Consider the following 27,806-nt stretch of genomic DNA (forward strand, 5'->3'; position numbering starts at 1 on the left):
AGGAGGATCCATGATTTTCTTTCATGTTGGGGAATCCAAGTGTGTTTTCTGTTTGGAAAGTTAGGTCATCTCTTCAACTATAGTTATTTCCTCGGTACAACTTTTTTTTGGTAGATTGACGTATTCTGTCTAAAGAGAGAGAGAATTCTGTAATGTGAAATAAGCCATAGAGTCACTGTTGATCAGAGAATATTTCTAAATGTTAAATACAACAGTACCAAAGGCACCTCGTCTTGCTATTTTAATACACAAGAAATGTCTGCAAAGCAGGACAAAACCATTTTAAGAACAGTTAAGGATTGTTTGACTTTTAACATGTATGATCAGTAGCAGCCATTTGTCAGGGGAAGGAAAAAATAAAAGATTGAAATGCTGGACCACCTTAACTGAGACAATAGAAGAAATTTATTCAGTAACTATTGCTGGAATTTTACGTATGTAGGCATTAAGTACACTTACAGAGAAATAATTTTGGATGCTATCATATGGTCTTACATTGCTCAACCTACAGTTTACAGGAGTGGAAGTTGCTAGGTAAGATCGTAGTACAGATACAGTGCTTGGGGCTTAAAATACTGAGGGGAGAGTAAGAGGGATAGTACTGGCCGGGGAGCGGGAGGGGGGTGGAAGCAAGCTTGCTGTCAGATTGAGGGTATGTTACAGAACATCAAACCAGGATGTCTTGGTGGGGAATTTTGTCTAGGAAGTCTGGGATTAGTAAACACTGCAGGGCTTTGTGGTCATGGTGTTTTGTGCTACTTGGCCATTCTCTGAGGAAAACAATGCATCTGCACACAGAGGGTGTCTTGCAAGTTCTTGGAATGTATTTAATTCAGGAAAAGAGAAAAACAGAGTATTAAAATAGTTCAGAATGAGGGTGAGGAAAGCGTTTGGGGTGAGAATAACCAAAAAGTAAGGAAGATTAGTAAAATAAAATGGATTAGAGGAATGCAAGGTGTCTGAGGCCCTGAGTGAATTGGTTGGTATGATCTTAGCCACAGCAAATAGGAAAACTGGCAGTTCTTCAATACAAGTGTTAAAGATACTCAGTGCAAACTCAGTGCAGGAAGGTTAGGATTGTAAATCATGAGGTTTTTCAGTGATCTAAGGAAAAGTTGTATTGTGAAACAGGACAGATAATGAGAAAATGTGAAAGGTCATTGAGTAAGTAGGAACAAAATGAGGAAATGTGAGCTTTAAAATATGTGATTAGCAAAGAACATTACAGGTTTCAAAATAACTCATACACATTAGCACTAAATGCCAGGAAGATATTCCTGGTATTCAGTGGAGAAGGAGAGCTCTCCTGAGATAACCTATTTTTGCTTTATTAGCTGCTTTGGAGAATTACACCATTCAACCAGTGTTAAAGATACCTGAGTGTAGAGAGAAGAGGTAAAATAGGCTTTAAGACTAGATTATAATAGGCAAAGAAGAGTCTAGAAACTGTTCAGACATGTCGGAGACTTAAAACTTATCTTCGCAGTGCCTGTTGGCAGGTATGAGGCAACCTGAGCTGAGGGCTTCACTTGAACTCCGACAGTTACTGCTGAAACGTTGCTGCCTGCGTGGAAGTGCCTGCGTGGAAGTGCCTGTGCCACCGTTTACAAAACCACATCCACAAATGCTTCTGGGTTGTAGTGGAGCGATTTCAGTAATTCTGGTAGTATATGCACAGGAATTTGGAAGCCCCTCAAGTTTAGTAAAAGCAAGCAATTGGAGAGTCTGCAATTTTTGAACGACTGCTTGTGACTTTACTTGCAATTACTATTTAATAACATGATGGACTATGGACTGCTGCTGCTCTGTAGCCTTAGCTCTGGCAGACTGATACGAAGTGAGATATCAGGTATTTATGACTTAAGGTGTATGAGGAAACTTATCGCTACCTACCTTCTATTAAAGCCAAAGATGGTAGGACCAAAGACAAGTCAGTCAGGACAATGTGCTGCTATATAGTTACCAAGACTAGACAGTTTTAGTAGCTTTGAGGATTCTTTGTAAAGGATTGAAGGAAAATTTCCGTCATTTTTGAAAGCCTCATTGAAAAGGGTGGTGTGGTCCACTGAAATGTAGGCAATAAACAGCTAGCCTGGTTTATTGACTTAAAATACATCTTTGCTTTAGCCAGCTGATACAAAGCATTCCTCCACTGTGCAGACACTACACAAACCACTATTCAAAGGGAAAAATCGGAAGAGAAGCATGAATGGTTTGAAGCCTGGTTGTCATGATGTGAAGGAAGACTGGAAGAGTTAGTTGCTGTTGGCGGTGTGCAAGTGTGTAAGATACTGTAAACAGGAAAGGAATAAGGATAAGAAGCAATTGCTTTTAAGTGCCGTAAAACAGGCTATTAAAAAGCCTTCTAAAAGTAAGGTTAATTAAACATTAGAGCACACTGCACAGGGATGCTACAGAATACATGTCGAACACGATTTGCACACAACATCGAAAATGTCATAGTTAATCCTATGCTGAAGCAAAGAGGAAGGCTAATTAAGCTGTTGAGACTTTTCAGCCCTGTTGATTTTCATGATTCAATACAACAGGATTTTTACATGGGTATAGGTCAGACTTAAAATATATATTCACATTGTATTATGATCATTGATATTTGAAAAAGCTAATGGAAATGCTTCCTCACTTAGGTTATTTTCAAAGTACGAACAGCAACCTAGCAAAACCAGTAGACACAGAAATTACCAGTCTCAGTAAAAGTGGTAACTCTGGTCTTAAAATATGGCTACAAATATGTACAGGATAATCACTAGTCCCAGCACTGGCATAGAGCATTTCTGGTTTCAAAACAGCGTACTTCTCATGAGAGCAAATTAATTTTCAATGGATCAAATTTAACACTTATCTTTATATGCCAGTTCTTCTAGTCTTTAGACTATCGTGGTTTATAGTTAACAAACTTGACTGAATTGAAAAGAAAGCATACCTGCATATCTTCATCTGTTGATGCATTAAATTTGTCTCTTGGTTGTGGTATAGGAGAAAATATGCTCTTGAAACTGCAATATCTTTGGGTAGAAAATGAGATTGTGAAGAAGTTTAAAATACTGGTAATATAACTTACACAAACATTTTGTATTGTACCTTAGGGACAATTTTTTACTTTCAAGATTGAATAGCTATTGCTCTACAAATCACTAAATGAGAAGTAAAATATTTTGAGTGTAGACTGGTGGGTAACTTGTTACATTTATCACTTGGGTAATTAAAACTTATTTTGTGATGAGAGTCACAGTAAATACTTTATTAAACAATGACTTTCAATAAATCACATGACATAACTTTCTTCAACCACTAAGAAGTTTTATCAAAATGATGACATGTTCATTTGTCCTGATTCCCTCTTGTCTGGTACTGTGTGAAGCCAATGGCTTCAAAGCTTAAAAGTAAGAACAGAAGCGCTTTTGCAGGATCTGGTGGAATCAATCACTTACTAACTTTAATATCCTTTCCCCCTTTATCACGTGTACTGATTTTGCATGCCAAAGTGCCATCCACAACAATACTGCTAATAATACTTCATGACATTGATAATCAGATTATTTAAGTTTGTTAGGTAGGAAGGTAGAAGAAAGGAGGAATGTGTTTCATAGAAATAATACTCTATCAATAGTTTCTACATCAATAAGGTTGATTTACCTTTTGAAAAGACAATATTGGAGCAGTGTCACTGAGATTGTTCCAAGTGATATCAGAAATAAAATCACAAAAATAAAGTAATCTTTCCCTTGACCTGAAACATCCAAGAGAGAGAAATCTCTTAGCATGCCAAAATGCTGCCTGTGTCACTGTCAGTAACGAATGCAAATTTCACCTGATTTTTTGAATAATCTGAAGGACTTCAACTTGACTTCTTACAGGACCTTGTAAAAAAGTTCAGGTATACTTGACGCATTTTAAACCATTTCAAACATTTAAAATGTGGAGAATTAAAAAAAAAAAAAACCAAAAACAAAACAAAACAAAAGGAGAAGAAGGAACAGAAGGAAATGAATAACAGAGCAAAAGTGGTGGAACTGTAAAAAGATTGTTGAGGAAAAGGTGAAAAGGAAGATGTAGAAGGAAGGGGATGATATCCATGGCAAAAACTTAAGGAACTGAAAGGCAGCCTCAGCACTTCAGAATGAAGACAAGACTGGGTCTATCTCAGCCTGTTTCTGTAGCCCTGGTATCTGAATAACTGCTGCCTTCACAATCCCAGCTAATCAAAGGCTGGTATCAGCCTTCATTGCCAGTTTCCCATAGTACTGGAGCTTTTCCTCCATGTTAATAATTTCCACCTGGTTCCTTCCATGTTACTGGGTAAGAATTAAGATTTTATTCATATCTGTGGATGTGAGGGAGAAAGGGAGGCAAACAAGGTAATACTGAAAAAAAAAAAAATCTATATTAATATTTCACAGTCTTACCAAACTCAATGGGTTCACTCCATTCCCCCCAGTTTGAGCTTAAGAAACAGTTGTTTCCGCTTGCTCTGATTTTCAGAATGTATTTTTTTTTCTCATTGTAATTTTGGAATTCATATCTGTAGTTCCTTACCTAAAATCAAAGCAAAGCAATCAGACTGTTCATTTCACCCAATAGGCAAATATTATTAAAATTTGGGGTTTGTTTTCCTCATAACGGTTTCTATAAATAACAAATTCATATGATTTTGTAGGTATGTACTAGTTAAACATACTTCTCCCCAAATTTAAAACCATGATAAATCAGTTCATCCTGCCACTAAATCTGTTTTTTTTAAGTTCAAAATTGGATTTTGAAGTTTATTGGATCTTTAATTTATTTTATTATGCTTTAAGGACACTTTTTTTCCCCTGGCCTTGTTTATGCATGCTAAAAAAACCAGGACAGAAAGCCGAAACTGGAGAAGTACCCTGTAAATTCACCTTGCGACCTTCACAGGGATTAATCATGCAAATAAGCCTTGGATGGTGTCTGTCTTTGCTAAACAGACTTAATGTTTTGAGACAATCCAATAACAGATATGTATTATCTGGGCTCATGATAAATTATACAAAGTCTGGAATCTGCCAAGCCTAAGGTGATTCCAGGGCTGAGAGGATCACTCGTGTGTCAGGGGAAGACTGACAGTGTATTAATGTCCACAGGTTTTGAAGATCTCAGCGTTCCCTCTGTCTAGCTGTCCTGAACTACGGTGGTATTTTTCCACCGACAGATACAAAAAAGAGAATGTTTCCAATTTTTCTTAAGCAAAATGTCACATCTGTCTTAAGCAAAATATATTTGTGCAATAAATGGGAAGTATGAAGTTTTGTGAAATGTATGGAAAATTCTGCCTAGTGTAAGCTGTGCCATCCAAAAGGGACATACTAAGTTTACACATAAAGATACCACAGGAACATATTTTTCTGAGTTTTCATTGCTGTATTAATACAAAAACTATAGATCTAGAAGTCAGTATATTTTATATAATGGTATTTATATGCTTAAGTGGGCAAAAGCACAAATTTGTATATGACAAGAATACTTACTCTAACAGGAGGATCCTTTTTCTCTTCTTTGGGCTCATCCTGCAAACCAAAGACAAATCTTCATTTTTATTGTTCTCTTGTCAAATAATCAAATATTTCTCCCTCTTTTGTTCTCATTTTCTTGCTTATAAACATCAGAAGTAATTTTAAACTGAAAAATCAATTGGATATTCTGCTCTAGTAATATCCCAGAATGTAGCACTTTATTCAGGGTTTTGGCTTCCTCCATTCCATTTTAGAAAAGGAAGGAAACATGGATTATTTATCAGTGGTTGTGAGAAGTATTTGCCTCTAAGGGCATATTTGCACTGTGCGTTCTCATCCAGTAGAAGTATATCCAAATTATGCAAGCAATCAAATTATCCTCCAAACACAGAAGATCTGGAGGCTGTGATTTCACAATAGTTTGATAACATGGGGCAGAAAATTGATGTGAACAGCAAATTTACCCTCCTTACAGTCAAAGACTCTGTTAGACATCTGAGTGATCCATACTCAGGGGCCTTCCTCAAAATACTGTGAAGAGTTACTTACACATTCCATAAAATCAAAATCTAATTAACTAGAATCAAACATTGACCTGGATCAAAGAACCTGAACATTCTGAAACATGGTAAGTTGAAAAATGAGTGAACGAAATCAACAGCAGTAATTTTTGCAAGGATAGCAGAAAACAATGAAAAGCTGAGTTCCTGGAAACATCTATCACATGTAATGTCAGAGAGAGAGCTGTCATTATGGAAAAGTCAGAAAGAAGTTATTGGACGGAATGTCTCATTTCAGAAAATACACCTGCCATGCATGTTGCATTATAAAGTAGACTAGTATTTCCCCATTACTCATTGTCAGCTGAGCTCTTTCAACTTAGGACACAATGGAAGTCATCATACCATGCTGTGAATGGGGAAGATGCAAATGAGTTACTTAAGCTTTAGGTGTGCAGTGCCATTTTAGCTGTGTTACCTCTGATGGCCCCTCACAAAAGGTGTGAGTTAAATCTGCCATCTCCATGTAGGTACCTCTAGAACCTTCAGTACCTATAGCACCTTAAGGGGAATGAGGACCTACTGCTCAGCTGCACGAAGCCCTAGATGTGCATTGACTGTTATGGGATATCTGTGCTCCTTTGCAAACATCTACATTAAGGTGTCTCAGTCTTTGAGATGAATTTCACAGCCAAATGTAGGAATCTACTGAACTCCACCCATTCTGATTGTGGTACGGAAAAGAAAAGGCAATATGTATTTGATAATATTATATTTGATAATGTGTTTTGATAATATTGCTTAAGTCATATGTTGTAACCTATATCTTTATGTAAAACATTCTAATTATTTCACACAAGATCTTACTGTCAGTTTATACCAGCCAGCTGGAAAGCTATGTGTACTACAATTGCTCCTTGAAACAGCTACCAAGTATCACAGGGATGGGGAGGAAGAGTGATATTTCTTGCCTCCTTGTCAAACTTCTGGGCTTAAAGAATTTTGCTGCCCTTTGTCCTTAGGGGTGTTGAAATCAGGTCTTTTAGGCACTGAGATCTGTGGAGGAGGATTTGACACCTCAGCCTCTCTGCTCCGTCGTACAAGGTGAAAACCAGACATACCTCAGCTATAGTAAAGCACACACTCTGTGTTGTTCTATACTTTTCCTGTGGTCACTATGGTAAGTTGGCAGTGCTCTGTCTATAATGTGGAAGACATCTCAACTCACTTTGGTACATTCATGTTTACATCTGATATAGCCATTTTAGGTTCTTCTCTTATAGCCAAGAGAATGAAAGAAGCACTTTAGGGACACAATTTGCCTGACATCTACCTTGGAAGGAGATGGGTAACACCAAACCTGACTGCAGAGAGGGTAGATGGTAACTCACTGAAAAGCAAACACATCCATTGCAGGCATCTACCCTGGACCTGTGTGAACTTTCTTTTGAGTTGCTGGTATTTAATTTTTCAGAAGAGTGGCTTCTATTTCAGTGCTGTTTTCAGAAGGGAGGTTTTGATGGAAACTGTAGACAGAGGGGGGTCAGGTTGGCTCAACCAGGCTCCAGGGGAAGGACAGCATCTGAGGGAAGGCTGCCAAAGGGCAACAGAGATTGGCAGAGGTGGTGAAGGAGAAGTGTGGAGGCTGAGGGGGGCAAAACAGTCCCGTGTGTCGAAATTGAGGGGCAGCTGTGAGCTTTCCAGCACCTGCAAAATGCTGTCAGGGTGGCTGAAGCCGAGGTGCCCTGGGAAGCAGGGTGAGCATGGGGGGCCCTGGCCTGGGCAGGAGGCTGCCACCAGGGCAGCCCCCTTGTTGCAGATCGCAGGCTGCCATCATGCGGTCATCTCCTGTGAGACGTGCTCATGCAGGAAAGCATCTCAGGTGCTCTCCCAGTCTTTGGACAGAGACCCCTCATAACATTTCCCTGGTCTCCTCTGCTTTTCTGCTTTACACCTCTGATTAGTTTGAAATAAGCTGTGGGACGCAAGACCAGCAGAGCTGGAGCAGGAGGACACCACAACTTGTGAGAGAGAAGTTAATAAATAAAGGAAACAGAAGTTTCCACATTATAGATATGCATGTATGTAGGTATGGTGCCAAAACCAAATAAATAAATTGTTTTTACCTTCTTTTGTATGCTGATTTCATACTGAAAACAGTTTACATTTTCCATATGACTTGTAAGGGGTGGTTGCCATGTTATTATGCAACCTGCTGAATCTCCAGTACAATTGGCCGTGACATTTAATGGAGGAGTGAGCACTTCTGGAAAGAAATAAAATAATTAATGTAGACATGGTCAGTAATCAGCTACAACTCATGTTCATAGCAAAATACATGTGAAGTTGAGGCAACTGATATACAACTGTGCTACTGATGTCAACAAATGTTATCTAGTAAACACGAGTAAAATGTATTAGCAAAACTGGAATATATCACTTCAGTTGTTGGACATCTGAAGTAATTGAAGTTCATGTAAAAAAAGTATGAAGGATTTTGTGTAATTCAGTAGTACAATCAGCAGAGTGCCATTTTCTTCTACATCTAAATTTCTTCTACGTCTAATTTTCTTCTATGTCCAAATTTCATGTTGGCAATTTCCATATGTAAAAAGATGAAAGTTTCTGGAATGTATGGTATTATTCCTGTAGAAGATCAAGTCATCTGAAATCATCTGAATATAGTTGACTAGGTGTGACCTAAGTGCCTAACCCCTATAGTCAGAAGAGACCTCATCAGTAGTGCCCATGATGTCTGCAAAGCGGTTTGACACACCATGGGGCAGGCGTGCTTGTCTGAATAGCTCTGGGCATTGCAGCCTGCATCAGCTGCAGGCAGGAGTTGGTCTTACACTGGGCATTTTGGACCACACAGGACACCCAGGAGGACCCTGGTCTCTGGACTACAGGTACTAGACCACATCTGCAAGCCTTGTGGATGCCTCAAGTGTCTGAGGGTGTCTCAAATGGCACTAGAGGCATGTTTTTAGACAACTGAATACTGTCCCAGATTTCTTTTGGAGCTTAAACACCTAGTTTACACATAGCTACCCACATATTTAACTAACGCTGTCTTAATTTGCAAGTTGAATCCTCCCTCTGGTTTTAGGACATGTAGCTCTTGTGGCTCTCAGAGAGGCGTGGAATTAAGGGATGGCAAAATGAGCCCATCAGAAAGGTGGCTTTGAAAGATTAACCACTGCACTTCATCACTTGGATTCCGTGGATATGTTCACATCACTTCTCTAAGAAGTTATTTCAGGCTGCCTCTGACTTTGCTTGTTTTAGTTAATTTTTGGAACTATGTTCTGTCAGCTGTCAGGAGCAAAATCTGTCCTGCAGTGCAGGATCCTGCAATGGCTACAAACATAATTTTATTCTTCTTTTATTTTCAGAGAAAAATTCCCCACTTCCTTATTTCATAAAACAGTAATAAAATAAAAATGTTCTCTTACTTACCAATTTTATACAGTTCAATGTACTCATCATAGAACTGTATCGGGGAGTCTTTGCTAGACCCATTCACCAGGAAGTAAGCTCTTTCAGTCTTTATCATCACATTTTGGAATCTACATCCCATGTTTCTGCCATTTTCATCTTTAATGTAAAGCTCACATTCCATCACATCATTGTCTCTGTATATAGCAAGGTATTTTAGTTAAATGTGGGCAGTGTGATGTGTCAAATGAGATTCCAGACTTTCCTAGACTGAAGCAGACCTACTTACCTCGAGTTCTGCCAGTAGAGAAAATATTGGGTATCTCCTGGAGCATCCCTGCCTGCCTGCCAAGTGCACTTCATGAGGGATATGTTATAAATCACACAGGAGAAGTTTTCAATGGCTGACCCATTCATGCCTGCAAACACAGGAATATCTGTGATGAGGAAAACTCATGTGACTGCTCCAAGCTGGAGGATCTTGCACATGTTTAGATATGTTAGACACCTGCAACTCCAGCTGGTTATTTTGAGTTAGGCGTGACAGCTGAGAGGAAGCTGGACTCTCATCCTATTTTGACTGTCTCTGAAATGTGAAACCCGGGAGCAAGTAGGGCATTCATACAGGTAAAGGGAGGCACATTGTCTTTTAACACCATCCTTGGTGCTACAGAGAGTAGTATCTCTCCTTTTGCAATTAATGCCCAGGAATCCACTCCTGAAGTGTTTACACACAGCATTTAAAAAGCTGGGACTTTTAAAAGTAAGGTTGGGCTTTTTTCTGCCTGCCAATCAATTAGCTATATCTTTCCACCCTGATGCAGGCAACAGTGACTTGATTCTTCCTTTTCTGGAGGACATTGAAGTGGGAACCTCATTTCTTTGGAAGCTCCCTTGTGGCTCAGATGTGCAGGCATGCTCAGCCTCCTTCTCTCTTCTCCTTTAGCCAATTTTCACCTTCTTTTTGTGGTGTGCCCCAACTTCCCCAAAAGGGTGGAGGCTTCCTCTACCGCTGCCTCCAGCCCCCTCCAGCACCCAGTGTTGAGGGCATCCTGTGGAAACAGGGGGGAATCCCCTGGGGAACCTGCATGCTTGGAGGCTAGGGCCAGCTGGGGAGGAACACCAAAAGCAAGAGGTTTTAAGAGGCAATGTGTCCTGGCTTATATTTTGAGGGTCACCGTGAGAGTGTTTCCTCTGTCAAGTCCTTAGGAAGAGATGAGTTCCCTACTTTCTCTGCTCAGATATAAGCAAGCTGCTAATTTCATCACCTCTGTCAAGTCTGAAATACCCCAGTTCTGCACAGCTGCAGGAGCACTGGTGACTGGGCAATTTTAGTGGAGGAGAACTCTGAGTTGAGAAGGAAGGGGAAAATGTGCCATAAAACTTCAGATTTGGAATTATGAACCTAGGATCTGCCTAAATCCCACTTTAATTAACTCCCACATGGGGAAGGCTCAGAATATCTTTGTAAAGAGTTGCCCCAGTTCCATGGGTACACAACGGCTGAGGGAACACACATGTCTGTGTGTGTGTGACCAGCAGAAGTAGGGAGGTGATAGTCCCCCTGTACTCTGCACTGGTGAGGCCGCACCTGGAGTATTGTGTCCAGTTTTGGACACCTCAATACCAGAGAGATATTGAGGTGCTGGAGCGAGTGCAGAGGAGGGCAACAAAGCTGGTGAAGGGCCTGGAGAACAGATCCTATGAGGAGCACTTGAAGGAGCTGGGACTGTTTAGTTTGAGGAGGAGAAGGCTAAGGAGAGACCTCATCACTCTCTACAACTACCTGAAAGGACATTGTAGAGAGGTTGGTGCTGGTCTCTTCTCACAGGTAATCAGCGATAGAACAAGAGGGAATGGCTTTAAACTGCAACAGGGGAGGTTCACACTGGACATTAGGAAAAAATTTTTCACAGAAAGAGTGGTCAGAGAGTGGAATAGGCTGCCCAGGGAGGTGGTGGAGTCACCATCCTTGAGGGTCGTTTAGATGAGATGTTGGGGGATATGGTGTAGGGGAGAACTTTGTAGAGTAGGGCTGATGGTTGGACTTGATGATCCCAAGGGTCTTTTCCAACCTGAATGATTCTGTGATTCTGTCTCTGTGTGTGTGTGTGTGCACGTGAGTGTGCACACCAGGGCCAGATTAGGAGATTGCTACATTCAGTTTGCCTCTAGCTGCTTATCACTGTCATTTTCTTTCCTCTCCTCCTCCCATTTTATGGGTTTCACTGATCTCCAGACTGTGCCTTTAGCTAGCTCTATGGTCTGGCTCCTGACAAACTCACCAACAGCCCAGCAGAAAAACGTTTAATAAAGAAATGGACGCTAACATCTTAATTTGTGACAGCCAGAACAGTTATTTAAATCCAGCCTTAAAACACTGTAATTTAGTGGCATTTTGGAGCCCTAGTATGAAAGAGAATAATGCAATTACTGATACATATGCAGTAATGCATGTCTTGCAGAATTATGGAAACATTCATTACAGAGCAAATTATTTTAGCAGATCTGCAAAAGATCATTTTAAATAGTTACCTGCTGTGTAAGGAATTGTTTTCTAAGGCAATGTTTACCTTTAAAAATTGCAAATGGAGAAAACCTTACCCAGACTATAGACATTACCTCCAGGGATAAAGGTGCAGTTTTCTGAGGTGTTTGTGTTTGGCACTTCAATGATAAAGAATACCCCTTTGTGCAGAGGCATGTATTGTTCCACTGGAAACCTGCATAGTGGACTATTCACCTGAAAAAAAACCATGTTGATGTTTTATTTCTGTTTTTCCTCTGCTGGTGTTAGATGATGCTGGCTATGGAAGTGCAACTCAGAAATTCAATTCGTAAGGCCAAAATCTTGCCTGTATATGTATGTGTTTTAGTCTCAAGAGCAAAATTTGTCCTTTACCATTTGAGGATGACGTAGAATGGAGCTGAGTGATCAAAAGCATAACTACACAAAAATCTTTGCAGCTCAGGAGTTGGATGCTACACTAGTGTGCAACTATTAGAGAAGGCTAATAATACCCCAGTGGCATAACAGAAGATGGGTAATAAATAGGGGAACCACAGTAGAATTTAGTCAAAATATTAAGCAAAATAGAAGTCCTCGTCTGACCTCCCCAGGGGTCAGAAAGGTGTCTACGGCATTACACTTATAATCTTCAATAAAGATGTGATGTGGTTTTGTAATATGTATTTCTAATTAAGGCATCTGCTTTGCTAGGTTAAATAAGCCATCTGTATCTCTCTGTCAAGCTTCCTATTTTTCTCTTTGGATAATGTGGGTTTATAACACAACCTGTGCTACAAGCATGATCCAATTTACTGGGAAACAAGGAAAGAACTTGAGATAATAAAAATCCATGGCAGTGTTTGGGGAATTATTTTTTTTTAATTCAGAAGGTCTCTTGCCGTGTCTCTAAATTCTCTAGGAGATTCACAGCCCCTTTTTTCAGCAGCTATATCCCTATTCATGATTCAACATAGATACAGTTCAGCCTATCACCTCTTTTCCATTTTGGAGCCAGAACTTCAGTTCTGCACAGGGTGCTCCTCCTGCAGCAAATGCACCCTGGCATTGGTGATGGCTTTCCACGGCCCCTGACAGATCAAGCTATAGACTGCAAACAATCACTGATCAGATTTTATCTGCAACTGATTCATTTTTTCAAAGTAAGTGAAATTGATAAAAGGTAAAGGAAAAGGTGCGATTATTTATCTCAACGAATATCAAGTTTACCTCTATCTCTGTATTTTCCATGTCACTGTTCGTGATGGTACATTTGTACACAGAGAAGTTCTTGCTGCTCTCCCAGGACAATTCCATTATTCTCCAGTTCATTTTCACGTTTGTAATAGGTGATTCTTGTGCCTCTGCTGCAAGTGTTACAGAATAAGTTGAGTGAAAATATGCTATTGTTTTTGTTGAATGCAGAGGATAGTATCTGTCAGACCTAACATGATAATTGCCAGATTAATTACAAATATCTCTGATGAATGAAGAATTAAACCCTGTTTCTCAGATGATATCTGCAAAAATGTACTTACACCCCATACACTGGATGTCAGCATGCAAGGGATGAAATAGCAGCATACACCACCAAATCATGCAAATGAATCCAAGAATATCAAACATCTTCTCTGGAAAGTGAGAATGAAACCCTCAGGGAAAAACAAGAAAAGAAAAACAATGAAAAATTATGCCAAAGTGTACTTTGGTTTCTGCAAACTTCTTTTTTTTTTTTTTTTTTTTTTTCATGGAATGAGTCAAAGATGCTGTCTAATTCACCCCTAAAAAAAAATTATTTAAAAAAACCAAGCAGAGAGTATGCATCAGGACATCTGGCAGGCACCTCTTCTTTGAAAGAACTGAACAGGCTCACTACTGTCTATTACAACACAGCAGTTTGAGATAGAGAAGCCGCAGACTCTCATTATGATACATACACTCATGCTCAGTGAATGATACATAACTGTGTTCTGTGCAGAGACCGTGATTTAGAATTACTGTTGTCCCACATATCTATCCTAACCATACCATCAGAAAGTCAGGTTTTCTTGCTTTCTGATCCTGTGAACATCACTGCAGATCTTCCTACTCAGTGCTCCAGCTTCTGCTGCAAAGTGAGCATTTAGACTGGTTTTCAACCATTTGTTGAAGGCACCTTTTGGGAAGTGGGTGGTTTGGCTTTTGGTTGTGTCAGGCTGTGGATGACTCACTTCTCTGTGAGTGCTCTGTTAAAGCCAGCATCACCACACCAGGCATGTTCAGAGCCTGTACCTGCTCCTGCCAGCATGTCTTAGGAGTGCATGGAAGATGTCCATGAGATCTGATCTAAGCAAAGCAGGAAGAGAAAGGTCTCAATCTCTGTCAGGTTTTAGCAGGAATTAAATGCTACATGCTTACCTTTTTTTGACTATGGCAAATCTACAGTCTTGATTCAAAGTCTTTTGGGGCTTATTTCAGGATTTCATGTAGTAAGGCCTTAATAGCCCTTAAAATAATACTTAGAGCAATGCCCTGAATCACTTCTCATTCTTTTCCTGGAGGCTAAGATCAAAGCTCACTGTGGACATACTGTTGGTTTTGCATATGTTATTTACCAGTTTCAGTGCTGTTTTCTATCATCTTTTCTTCTTTTATTTTCTGACCACAGATCAGCTAAGAACAGCTTTCCATTCAGAAAGGTGCCTTAGGAGCTGGAATTTTGATGGGGCCTTTCCAAAGGTTATTTGGCACTGGATAGCCCTGGTTTCAGCTGCTTTTCCATTGTCCTGAATATCCAAAATAGCAGCACTTATCATAAACTTGATGACACTTCTGTCAGTTCCTGAACCTAACCTGAACGAATTTTTCATTTTTATATGTCATCCCTCACTTCTCACCTCTTTTCATGGAAAACTGAATATACTAAAGAATCCAAATTATTAGGTGTAGTTTGCTGTATCTCACTATTAAAGATGATAATTTTTTCTACACTTTCTTTTCTATCATCATAGAATGGTTTGGGTTGGAAGGCACCTTAAGGATTATCTAGTTCCAACCCACCTGCCATGGGCAGGGACACCTTCCACTAGACCAGGTTGCTCAAAGCCCCATCCAACCTGGCCTTGAACACTTCCAGGGTGGGGGCATCCACACCTTCTCTGGGCAGCCTGTTCCAGTGTCTCACCACCCTCACAGTAAAGAATTTCTTCCTCATATGTAATCTAAATCTACCCTCTTTCAGTTTAAATGGTTACCCCTTGTCCTATCACTACATTCCCTGATACAGAGTCACTCCCCATCTTTCCTGTCTCCCCAGAGCCTTCTCTTCTTCAGACTGAACAACCCCAACTCTCTCATCCTGTCCTCATAAGGGAGGTGCTCCAGCCCCTAATCATCTTCATGGCCCTCCTCTGAACTCACTCCAACAGGTCTATGTCTTTCCTATGTCGGGGACCCCAGAGCAGAACACAGTGCTCCAGGTGGGGTCTCATGAGAGCAGAGTATACGGGGAGAATCACATTTTCCATGTGCCCTAGCATAGTTTCCAGGAGAATCCACTCCGTGACCTTGCTGGGCACAGAGGTGAGACTGACTGGCCTATAGTTCCCTGGGTCTTCTTTATGTCCCATTTTAAAAATGGGGGTTATCTTTCCCTTTTTCCAGTCAGCAGGAACTTCACTGGACTACCACAACTTCTCAAATATGATGGATAGTGGCATAGCCACTTCATCTGCCAGTTCCCTCAGGACCTGCAGATGCATCTCATCAGGTCCCGTGGACTCGGGCACCTTCAAGTTCCTTAGATGGTCTCAAACCTGATCTTCTCCTGCAGTGGGCAGTTCTTCATTCTCCCAGTCCCTGCCTTTGCCTTCTGTGACTTGGCCGGTGTGGCTGGAGACCTTGGTGGTGAAGACTGAGGCAAAAAAGTTGTTGAGTACCTCAGCCTTCTCCATTTCTCGGATAACCAGGTTTCCCATTTCCTTCTGGAGAGATGACGTACCTATAGAAGCTTTTTTTGTTGCCCTTGACGTCCCTGGCCAGATTTAATTCTATCAGGGCTTTGGCCTTCCTAACCTGATCCCTGGCTGCTCGGACAATTTCTCTGTATTCCTCCCAGACGTTCTGTCCTTGCTTCCACCGCCTGTAGGCTTCCTTTTTATGTTTAAGCTTGTCAAGCAGCTCCTTGTTCATCCATGCATGCCCCCTGACATTTTTACCTGACTTTTTTCTCTTTGTTGGGATGCATAGCTTCTGATCTTGGAGAAGGTAATCCTTGAATACTAACCAGCTTTCTTGAGCCCCTCTTGTCTCCAGGGCTTTATCCCATGGTACTCTGCCAAGCAGATCCCTGAAGAGGCCAAAGTCTGCTCTCCTGAAGTCGAGGATAGTGAGCTTGTTGTGCTCCCTTCTCACAGTCCTAAGGATCTTGAACTCCACCATTCATGTTATAATTTGTTTTGGGTCCAGAAATTGTTGAATCTTACTGTGGACATTAATAAACTTTGAAGATGTCTGCTTTGTAATCAAAATAAGATGCTAGCTCATAGAACTATGTTCATAATAATTTTAAACTAATATAAATATTGTGTTATACAATTGAACTTGGGCTATAAAATATACTTGAGAGGACAGGAAAAAATGCTGAACCTGCTTAGAGCTGTTTAGAGAATGTGACTCTCAAGTCTTCATGTACAGTTCATTTGAATGAATATTTACATAATTACAAACAGTATACACCTTAATTCTTGGTATTTCTGGTCATCTGTGCCTACAACTTTGCTTCTGTAAGTTGTCAATATTTTCTAGAACCTAGTTCTGTCTTTGTGTGTCTTTCAGTCCAATTTCTTGAAATAAGATAGTATATGCTAATGATCCTTTTCAACAAGCAAAGCTACAAAAGACAAGTTATTTTTCAGTTTTTCCTTCCTTTCTGACTTGTCTCCATCATGTCTTGATTATGAAACAGACCTATTAGCATACTTGCACATATCCCGTGTGGGATGAATTTTGATATTAAGACATCTAAAAGTATCTACAAGTAAGTATTTACGTAAGCACAAGTTGTTTAAGCTCCCGTTATAGTCAAGGGAGATCTGGGTGAATACCATTCACTGCTTCTGATACAAATAATTTCTCACTATTTGTTTTAAAACCTTTGACTATTTCTATATAGAAGATTTATGAACCTTTTTAGTATCTTCTTATTTTTTATACATTTGAATCTGTTTCCCTCTGCTGAGTTTCTTTGATTTGGATGTCTTTTTCCTAAAGGCATTTTTTTAAGCAGCAATGAAATCTTACACCTGGTTAGGTTTCTTTTGCCTGCTTCCTTCTTTTTTTATCTCTCACAGAGTGTGTGAATATTGTTTCCGATGAAGCAGTGTGTAGACAATGTGTAGGAGGCTACCTCTCCCCATCCAGGCTGTGTAAGTGTAGGAGAGGGTTGACATGGCTACCTGGTTCAACAAGGTAATTCATGTTGTCCTTCTCTATCTTAAGAAACACTTGGTTCTCTATGGGCTGGAGTTAACTTTCCCCAGAGCAGCCCATATAGTGCTGTGCTTTGTATTTGTAGATAGAACAGTGTTTATGATAACACACCAAAGTTTTGGCTGTTGCTGAGCAGTGCTCACACAGCATCAAGGCTGCATCTCCAGCCACCCACCCAAAGGCCAGGAGGGTGAGGGTGGCCATAGCCAGAACAGCTGACCCAAACTGACCAAAGAGATGTTCCAGACCATATGAGGTCATGCTTAGCAATAAATGCTGAGTGCAATAAAAGCTAGGACCCTGAGAGAACTTCAAGACATATGGAAAGATCACAGACACCAGACAGGGGAACAGATTGCTTCCTGGCTGTTCCGATGCTGGGATAGCAGGCCAACATCAGGAATCAGAAGATAAGGAAGCCCAACAGCTAGGATCCCTCACGAGGGACTGGGCAATTGACACAGGAATTGGAAAAGAGGCAACAATCCGCAATCTCTGGAGGTGGCTTCTGTCAAGCATGAATGCAAGATATCCATTCAGTGGGGCTCTTGTGAAATTACCAAGGGAAGTGGACTACCACTGAGAAAGGTATCCAGCACCTGAGAGAATTAACAGTACTGAAAGTCATCTACAATGACCTGGATGATAACCAGGTGTCCAAAGATTTGAATGACTTCCTGTGTATGTGGGCCATGTGGAGGAAGGTTGATCAAAATACACCAGCATGATATTCCAGCAGCTTGGTGATGATATATTGCCCTGGTTCGGATACACCAACTAGGGAGAGTCCATCTTCTTGGCTTTGAAATTTTGAAGAAAATCTCTCTCCCTCCTCATCCCCATGGAACCAGTCCCCTCTGGCCCTGGTCGGAGGGAAGGGGAGTCCCAGGTGCATGCCACATGGCACTTTCTGGTTCTTCCTGTGTTACTGGGCAGGAAGAACATGAGGAAGTGGGATGGTGAGCCCACTTTTAAACTGGAAGACAATGTATGTGATCTGAGGGGGAAGGCAGCTGCTAAGAAGGGGCCACCTAAGAAAGCTGTCAGCTTAGTTGCTGTTGAGACGGAAGAAAGCGATCAGCAATTCCCCAGATGCAGAAGGACTGCAATTACTTGCCTGGTGAAGGGACTTCTGGACTGGCACTTTAAGGGTCAGACAGTGAACACTCCAACAAGGAATAGACGGTCTCTCCTCCAGGAGGAGGAAAGGAATGACTGGGTTTACAGGACTGCATGGATTTGATGGCCTGGCATACCAGATCTACAGAAGTATGAAGCTTTGGTAGAAACCAGTGCATAATGCACCCTGGTGCCATCAGGGTATAAGGGCACAGAACCCATCTGGATTTCTGGAGTGACAGGGTGTGAGGAACGGAAGGAGTTAATGCCTCAAACATTCATCAAGATGAAAGCCTCAAGGATGAACTATCTGCCTAAGGAAGCACAGAGTGCATCGAAGGGTGCATGGCTCCACTCCCTTGTAGCTGTATTGCCAAGTTCCCTAGATAAACCTCAAAAGCGGGAGATGTAGACTGAGTAAAACCATATGTTCGGATTAATGCCTACACTTTAATTTATGACTATACCCTTGAAGAAGAGCTAAAGGATTGGTAAGAGGGAAAACACACAGCACCAGATGGAGCTAAAGGCTGGATGATTGCCCAAGAAGCAAAAACTGGGGAAAAGGTAAAGGTGGCAGGGGCAGATCATGACCACTGACTCAATTGGATGAAAGGGTTAGTGCACCCCATCCCTCCTCAACACAGAACCCATGCTCCACCTGTTCCTCACTTCTCATGCAAATGAGTTCATGGAAAACCCACCTCTCTGTCTAGTATGCAAATCATCTGATAAGATGAACTTAAAGAGCAACAGAAAACTTTGCTGGGTGTGCACCCACCACCCAAGATTACCAGACCTGAGACAATGCTGGAACCTGGTTGTGGTGATCTGGATTCTTTGACTCTCTCTCCCTTCCTTTTCTTTTACTTCATTTCTTTTCTTTCTTATAGATTTGTCAATAAGAGGCCACTTTGCTTACTATTCTTTTCCAAGTTTAAGTTGTTTCTACAAGTAAAGCATTTTAACTGGTTGTTTGGTGTCGTTTCACCTTAATTTAACCCGAGGGGATCACGAAACCTTTACAACTCCCTGGGCTCCCAGACTGGGTTGTAACACAGGAGTATCCTGGAGTCTGAGGTGAGCTTTTAGCAGGGTCAAGTTCCAAAAACACCCTACTGTTACTGGCCCAGAGGCCCTGGGTATACTTGACATAGACTACCTTAGGAGAGGGTACTTCAAGGACCTAAAGGGTACAGATGGGCTTTTGGTGTCATCACTGTTAGTACAGAGAAGATTAAACAGCTATCTTCTTTACATGGCTTCTTGGAAGATCCCTCCATTGTGGACTTGTTATGAGTCAAAAACAACAGCATGTGCCGATTGCTATCATGATGGTGCACTGGTGGCAATATCGCACCAGCCAAGACTCACTGGTTCCCAGTCATGAGCTGATTCATCAATTGGAGAGCCAAGGAGTGATCATCAAGGCTCACTTACACTTTAATAATCCCATAAGGCCAGTTAAAGGTGATGGAGGGTAGAGGTTAACAGTGGCCTATTATGGCCTGAACAAAGTCATGCCACCACTGAGTGCTGCTGTACCAGACATGTTGGAACTGGAGTCAAAGACAGACAAATGGTATGCTACAATTGATATTGCCAATGCATTTTTATCAATTACTTTGTCAGCTTTCATGTGGAGGGATGTCCAATACACCTGGAATCAACTGCCCCAGGAGTGGAAGCCCAGTCCTACCGTTTGTCATGGACTGATCCAAACTGCACTGGAACAGGGTGATGCCCCTGAACACCTGTAATACACCAACAGCTGTGTGGGGCAATAAAGCAGAAGTGTTTGAGAAGGAATAAAGAGTAATTCAGATCCTTCTGAAAGCTGGTTTTGCCATAAAAAGAAGCAAGATCAAAATACATGCACAGGAGATCCAGTTCTTGGGAGTAAAATGGCAAGATAAACGTGATCAATAAGATAAGAGCTATGTCCTCACTAGGTAACAAGAAAGAAACACAAGCTTTCCTAGGCCTTGTGGGATTCTGGAAAATGCATATTCCAGGTTATAGTCATCTTGTGAGCCCTCTCTATTGAATGACCCAAAAGAACTCTTTTGAGTGGGGCTTTTCACAACAGCAAGCCTTTGAGAAGATCAAAGAGTAGATCTCTTATGCAGTAGGGGTTGGACCAGTCTGTACAGAACCAGCTGTGCAAAATGTCCTCTACACTGCAGCTGGGGAGCACATCATCACCTGGAGCCTCTGGCAGAAAACACCAGAAAACTCAAGGTTGACCTTTAGGGTTTTGGAGCTGAGGGCATCAAGGGTTGGAAGCCCACTGCACACTGACTGAAAAGGAGATAGTAGCAGCATATGAGGAGGTTTGAGCTGCTTCAGCAGTTCTTGGGACAGAAAAACAGTTCCGCTTGGCACTGCAATAGCCTGTACTACACTGGATGTTCAAAAGAAGCGTCCCGTCTACACATCACACAACCGATGCAGCATGGAGTAAGTGGCTAACATTGGTAACTCAACAGACTAAAATGGAAAACCCCAACCACCTAGGAATCCTGGAAGAGATCATGGAGTGGAAGGCAGAGGTTTTGTAACATTGCCTGAGGAGGTGACCCATGCCCAAGAGTCACCACCATATAATAAGTTCTCAGAAGATGAAAGGCGTTATACTCTGTTTACCGATGGATCCTATCATGTTGTAAGAAACCATCAGAACTGGAAAGCTACTGTGTGGAGTCCCACACAAGAAGTCATTGAAGGAGGTGAGTCAAGTCAGTCTGCACAAGTGAAAGCCATACAGCTGGCCCTAGAGATTGCTGAACAAGAAAGGTGGCCAGTGCTCTATCTCTATACTGACTCATGGATGGTGGCAACTGCCCTATGGGGGTGGCTACAGCAGAGGAAGCAGACCAATTGGCAGTGAAACGCAGGTAAACCCATCTGGGCTGCTGCACTGTGGCAAGACATTGCTGCCTGGGTAGAAGACATCGTTGTAAAGGTATGTCATGTAGACACTCATATGCCCAAGAATCACGCTACTAAGAACATCAAAACAACAAACAGGTGGACAGGGCTGCCAAAATTGAAGTGGCTCAGGTGGATGTGGACTGGGAACATAAGGGAGAACTATTTGTAGGTCAGTGGGCCCATGAAACATTGGGACATCTAGGGAGAGTTGCAACATATAGATGGGTTTGTGATCAAGGGGAGGACCTGACTATGGTGGCCATCAAGCAGGTAACACATGAATATGAACAATTTGCCACAAACAAGTGAGCCATGTGAGTAAAGTCTCCCTGGAACAGAGGGTGGTGTCTGGGTTTTTGATATGGTGAGACCTGGCAAATTGACTATGTTGGGCCACTGCCACGGACCCGCCAAGGCATGTGTTACATACTCATCATGGTTGAAGCAACTACCAGGTGCCTAGAAACATACCTGTAAACCATACCTCTGCCCAAAACACCATCTTGGGCCTTGAAAATCAATTTTTATGGCAACATGGTACCCCAGAAAGAATTGAGTCAGAAAATGGCACTCATTTCAGAAATAACTTCATAGACTTCTTGGCCAAGAAAAATGGCATTGATTTGGTGTATTACATCCCCTATCACTCACAAGCTTCAAGAAAAATTGGGCAATATAATGGACTCTTAAAGACTATGCTGAGAACATTGGGCACTGGGGCATGGAAGCACTAGGATTTAAATTTAGCAGGAGTCACTTGGTAACCAGGGGATCTGCTAACCATCTTGGTCCTGCCCAAATAAAGCCCCTGCATACTGTGGTAGGAGAGAAGGTCCCTGTAGTGCACATAAAGAAGTTGCTGCAGAAGGCAGTGTGTGGTGTTCCTCCTTAGGAAAAGGTAAGCTCATTTGTGAGACTGTCTTTCCTCAAGGACCTGAGTACTTGGTGGGTAATGTGGAAGAATGGGGAGATCCAATGTGTACCTCAACTATATTTAACCTTGGGGGAACATAATCCACAATGTGAATTCTATGCTGTAGGAAGCAATGTAGCAGGAACTACTTGAAACGACAAAGAGTGAGCTTCACAAGGAACCAGTGAGTGCAGCCATGACCCAAACCAAGCTGGTGTTGGCACCTAACAATCAAACATGCTATTTCCCCTGTCCTGGGTAACCACCTTGACAGATGGACCAAAGTCATAACCTGTTTTTATGGACATCCTGGGGAGTGGCAGAGGCCATGGAATGGGGAAATAATATCTATTTGTTAAGGGATAGAGAATATTAATTAATGAGAATGTATAAATCTGTATGTTGGGTATAAACACGGTTTAAGTATGCAGTATAAGTTGTAAGTGTTGGTAACGGGATTTCAGGAATGAGGAACAGATACAATGGGATGATCAGAAGACATGTAAATGTATTAAAGTATGTGGGACCTGAGCGTGACAAAAATGATATGGAATAAAGGGTGAAGATTGCATTGGGTCCAGCTGGGCTGAAGTTAACTTTTCCTAGAGCAGTCCATATAATGCTGTGCTTTGTATTTGTAGATAGAACAGCATTGATAACACACCAGCATTTTGGTTATTGCTGAGCATCAAGGCTGTCTCTCCAACCCCATTGCACCCATCCCGCAAAGGCCAGTAGGCTGGGGATGGGCAAGAGTCTGGGAAGGGACACAACTGGACAGCTGATCCCAAAAGACCAAAGGGAAATTATATAGCATATGATGTCATGTTCAGCAATAAAAGCTGGGACAAAGGAGAAAGTGTGTGGGAGGAGGCATTCGTTATTAAGGCATTTGTCTTCTGAAGTAACTGCTGTGTGTACTGAGGCCCTCTTTCCTAGGGAGTGGCTGGATATTGCCTGCTGATGGGATTTAGAAAATAGAGAAGGGGATTGAGAGACTGGCTTGGTGGGCGCCCGGTGACCAGACAAGGTCAAACCACCACAGTATTTTTTTCCTGTTTGCTATCACAAATGGCTCTCTACTTTTTAAACTAGATTAATTCCCTCTGTTCTTAGAGGTTTACATCCCTCACCCCAGAAAAGTCTACTACAAATTTTTGCTTGTTGCAGTGTCAGAAACCAAGGAGTCAGATGTTATAGATCACTGTAGGAAATTTAAATTACTAAGGAAGTGTGAGTACCTGCAAAGGGCGAATCCACATTCATTTACATGGCATGGAGGTCTGAGCAGAGCTAGTCAAACACTGGCATCAGCTCTTGTCAAACACATTTGTATCTTAGGTACCATTTTCCTTTTCTCAGAGGAAGTTAAAACTCTTTGTAACAGATTTCTCTATTCCCATCATTTGTTTTTCTGTTTTTGTTTTTCTACACGAAGAAGCAACATTGGTTAATGGGTTTTTTGTTTCAGTATATTCTAGTAGTGTAACTTCCTAGAGGCAATTTTTTTGATTGTATGTCTACATTTAATTCTAAGACTGTGAGGCAAATTCTTATAAACTCAGGAGAAAGAGAAACATGGTAATATTTTGTTACTTGTCTGTCCTTCTATATTAATTTTTATGGTCATTTCAGAGTGCTGATTCCAGACTGACTCCATTTGTGGTGAAAGCAAAAAGCCAGCCAGAACATCCAAGCAAGCTGGAATCTTGAATATTTCCAGGAAGCACATCACATTTCATGGAAATTGTCTTGATGTGACCTGTCCATCATGGACTTCAAGAATCAAGCAGGACACCATGTTGGTGTTGCAACAGAGACAGTATATTCACTGTAGCCTGATTCTTCTCTGCTTATCTCTTGCAGCATCAATCTTTTCTTTGTAAATCATCGTGCTACATTAAGGATGTGGCCACAGCTGCTGAGAAGCGATATTGAAGAATCTTAAGTACAAACAGTATGGAGGGCGGGCTGTGAAATGCTTTGTGAGATATTGGTCTCAACAGCAATCTCCCCAGTAATGCACATAGGAACCTCGAGACCTCCTGTCCTTCTCATCTGTCCCTTTTCATATAACCATAATTTTCTCAATTTTTTTGCCATCTGTTCAGTCACTAGTAACCTTTTCCCTTTCTTTCCGCATCCTATGTTCCTTTTTAGGCATTTGTTTTCCTATTCTCTGGCAACTGTCTGCTCACATTTTCTTTATAGTCTTTTATTTATTCTTGTTGTCTCCCTCTTCTGCTTTCATGACTGCTCTGCTTTCAAAGTCTCCCTCAGGTTTCCTACACATGACAGTCCCATACTGCAAGCACTCTTCACGTTCTCTCATGGAAATTCTTGTTTGGAGCACTGCTGAAGGAGTCATCTGCAGCCTTGACTGCTTAGAGGTGTACTTACTGGCACCATTGCCTCCAGGCTCTGGACATGTCATTGGGCTTGCACGGGGAATATCAGGGCCTGTAAGCATTCACTTTCCTCATAAGAAATGGCCATTTCCATTGACCATAGTACTAAGAGAGTTTGCTTCCCGAAGGATTTGAGTTTCACAGTTGACTGACTTTTAAAACAAATTGCACAAGAAAGGTTTAGTGTTGGATTGTGCCTATGTTCTCTCTATCACCTCAGCTAAATGCACTAACACATAGCCAGGTCCCCTGGCTTTCTCTGACCTGCAGGAGCTGTGGTGAGACCTAAGCCATTTACCTGACCAATCCATACTTTCTGCCCAGTGGCCAGGCAAATGGATCCAGCACCACATCTGTAGGAACTTTCTGTCTCCAGGACCTCCCCCCTCTCTCAGGCTGGTTTTTTGCAGAGAGGTGTGGTAAAACTCCCTCTGCTCTGAACAGACCTCAGTATTGAAGGCATCAGAAGTAACATATACTTATGTCAAACCATTTGGGAGTCTTATTTGGAGGATCAGATTGGAAGAAACATATATATTCTCATGTAAGTGGTATTTCCTCATATTTCATTAATATAGGAGGTAATATAGAATCTGTGAGGATGAAAACCCGCATCCTTAACTCTATGCTTATTTCTACTTTGCTTTTTTCTTTTTTCTCCCCTGGCTAGCCTCACAAGTGTCTTGACCTCTCAGCGTGTGTCTACCCTGCTATGTAGGGCAGGGTCCCAGAGGGGACTCAAGCACCTATTTTCCACACTCCTCAATTCTTAGCTCACTCCCTAGCTCTCTCCAAGACAGGTTTGCTATAAACCTAATCTATCCACCTAAGCTATGTAAATATGAACTGGCCAGTGACACTTCCGTTTAGAGGTATGTGCAGAGCCTGCATGTTTAATTTTTTCCCTATCAAAATCATATCAGCGAAAACATTGCTAAACTTATTATCTAATGTTACCAGATGTATGATGTGTTTTACTCAGCAGTACTGATCATATTCCTGGTAAGTTGGATGCCAGCAAGCATGACCCCATTTTGTCTTCTGTAGCAAGGCACGATCAAACTCAGTCTGCTCTAGAATGATCTCTGTATCAACACGTCAGAAGGAAAATACAGTCACATTTAAAAGCTGTGGTATGCCTGTAGTAGTTTTTACGGAAAGCATCCATTAAATACTGTCTTAAGCACTTTGAATTCTTACCCTCAGTCTGTACAGTCTATTGTCTTCACTCTTAGGCTGTGAGTGCAAGATGCTACCAGAAAATGTCACCTGAGACCAAGGTTCCTTGGTTCTAATTCCCAGCTTTACCAGTGACTTTATTGAGTGGCTCTGGGAAAGTTACTCCTGCTCACTTCAAGAAAATTTGAATTTTACTTATAGGGTGATGCACAGATAAACTGATGCTTGTACACTGCAGAGAAACTGATGCCTATATGTTGCAGACATATAGAGGGTACCATGCACTGGTTAAACACACCAGGAGGCATAGAGGTAGGAGTAAAAACCTTACAGCGCATACCAAGCAATGAAATATTCCTCTGAATTTGCTACCTAAATGCAACTTTCTCAGAATCAGTTCAGTCTTTAGATCAGTATTTTGATTTCTGTAGATGATATAAAACTGGAACAAGTGGTTGATGTACCACTATTTCGCATCAGAGGGACCTGGACAGGCTGAAGAAATGGGCTGACAAGAATCTCATGAAATTCAGCAAAGGGAAGTGCCGAGTCCTGCACCTGGGGAAGAACTATCCCAGGCACCAGCACAGGCTGAGGACAACCTGCTGGAAAGCAGCTTTGCAGAGAAGGCCCTGGGGCTCCTGGTGAACAACAAGCTGACCATGAGCCAGCAATGAGTCCCTGCAGAAAAGAATGTCAAAGACACTCTGGGCTGCATTAGGCAGAGTGTTGCCAGCAGGTCGAGGAGGTGATCCTTCCCCTCTGCTCAGCACTGGTGAATCCAGACCTGGAGTGGTGGGTCCAGTTCTGGGATCTCCAGTACAAGAAAGATGGAGACTGGAGAGAGTCCAGCAAAGACCCTCAAAGATAATTAAGGAGTCTGACATATGAGGAGAGGCTGAGAAAGATGGGATTATTCAGCCTGGAGAGAGGAAGGCTCAGGGGTATCTTATCCATGTGTATAAATACCCAGCTGTAGGGAGTAAGGAAGATGGAGCCAGACTCTGCTCAGTGGTGCCCAGTGACTGGACAAAAGGCAATAGACAAAACCTGAAATACAGGAAATACAATTTAAACACAAGAAAAGACTTTTTACTGTGAGGGTGATCAACCACTGGAACAACTTTTCCAAAGAGGTTGTGGAGTTTCCAACATTAGAGATGTTCAAACCCGCCCAGACAAAACCTGGAGCAATCTACTGTAGCTGACCCTGCTCTGAGCAAGGGGTGGGACAGGACAATGTCCAGAAGTGCCTTCCAGCCTCAAACATCCCAAGATTCTGTGATTTACTTTTTTTGCAAGAAATAGAATTCTACATATTTCTAGTCAAATTAATTTATAGAACGGGTACAGAAAATAGCATTTTTTTTAATTATTGCAAAATAAATGTCAGATAACAAATGTTACATAAAGCAACAGATATCATAGACATTTCATAGTCTTCCTTGAATCTTGCAGAAAGCTTTAGAAGTTTTAATCAAGTAGGCTAAAACATCACCAAAATGTTGCTTAGATTTTCTTAAGCCCGAAGCTAATCCAGATTTTGTATGTGTGCTAGTATAACTGTACCTAATTGAATCCTTGTTATGGATTCTGCAAAAATCCTTGTGTATTCTGCACAAAATATTCTGTGGCACAAGAAAAAACAGTAAACAGCATAGAGAAACATACCTCCTCTTGAAAAAACTCTCCTCCTTTATCTTGTTTGGATCGCAGAAGCAAGGGCTCTTGAACCTGTAGTTGTGGATGTGCAGGCATCAGTAAGTGTTTTGCTCTGCCAGTTAACTTTTTTTACTGCATGCTGATATTAAGTAACAAATGCTGCAAGTCAGAAGGTGACTC

General features: G+C 41.6%; 2 protein-coding genes across 3 annotated transcripts in view; both read right to left on the bottom strand.

Moving 5' to 3' along the window:
- Positions 1 to 43: 43 nt before the first annotated feature.
- On the bottom strand, positions 44 to 27,734 carry LOC141939352 (granulocyte-macrophage colony-stimulating factor receptor subunit alpha-like). Of its 2 annotated transcripts, XM_074858927.1 has the most exons (12): positions 27,636 to 27,734; positions 13,481 to 13,594; positions 13,173 to 13,309; positions 12,059 to 12,179; positions 9,726 to 9,855; positions 9,458 to 9,633; positions 8,125 to 8,264; positions 5,514 to 5,552; positions 4,428 to 4,557; positions 3,658 to 3,751; positions 2,945 to 3,026; positions 44 to 129 (listed from the first exon to the last, which is right to left on the bottom strand). In XM_074858927.1, the coding sequence occupies exons 2-12, from the start codon at positions 13,566 to 13,568 to the stop codon at positions 61 to 63; spliced, it is 1,206 nt and encodes a 401-aa protein (XP_074715028.1). In that variant the 5' UTR covers positions 13,569 to 13,594; positions 27,636 to 27,734; the 3' UTR covers positions 44 to 60. The 2 variants fall into 2 exon arrangements, with proteins under 2 accessions (XP_074715028.1, XP_074715029.1); XM_074858928.1 differs by lacking the exon at positions 3,658 to 3,751.
- Positions 16,264 to 27,806, bottom strand: part of LOC141939353 (granulocyte-macrophage colony-stimulating factor receptor subunit alpha-like) — a 41,162-nt gene continuing 29,619 nt past the window's right edge. The window contains exon 10 of the mRNA XM_074858930.1: positions 16,264 to 16,404. Within this exon, the coding sequence (XP_074715031.1) occupies positions 16,402 to 16,404 (3 nt within the window). The 3' untranslated portion in view covers positions 16,264 to 16,401. The remainder of the gene's footprint in view (positions 16,405 to 27,806) is intronic.

Source organism: Strix uralensis, chromosome 2 (assembly GCF_047716275.1).
Source record: "Strix uralensis isolate ZFMK-TIS-50842 chromosome 2, bStrUra1, whole genome shotgun sequence".
NCBI lineage: Eukaryota > Metazoa > Chordata > Aves > Strigiformes > Strigidae > Strix > Strix uralensis.

What these genes read in the sequence shown, in the direction of transcription:
- LOC141939352 (XM_074858927.1), bottom strand. Translation starts at nt 13,568, where the DNA reads ATGTTTGATATTCTTGGATTCATTTGCATGATTTGGTGGTGTATGCTG. An exon ending in CTCTACTGGCAGAACTCGAG is followed by an intron (nt 9,634 to 9,725) that starts GTAAGTAGGTCT and finishes TGCTATATACAG; the next exon opens with AGACAATGATGTGATGGAAT. An exon ending in CATTGAACTGTATAAAATTG is followed by an intron (nt 8,265 to 9,457) that starts GTAAGTAAGAGA and finishes ATTTCTTTCCAG; the next exon opens with AAGTGCTCACTCCTCCATTA.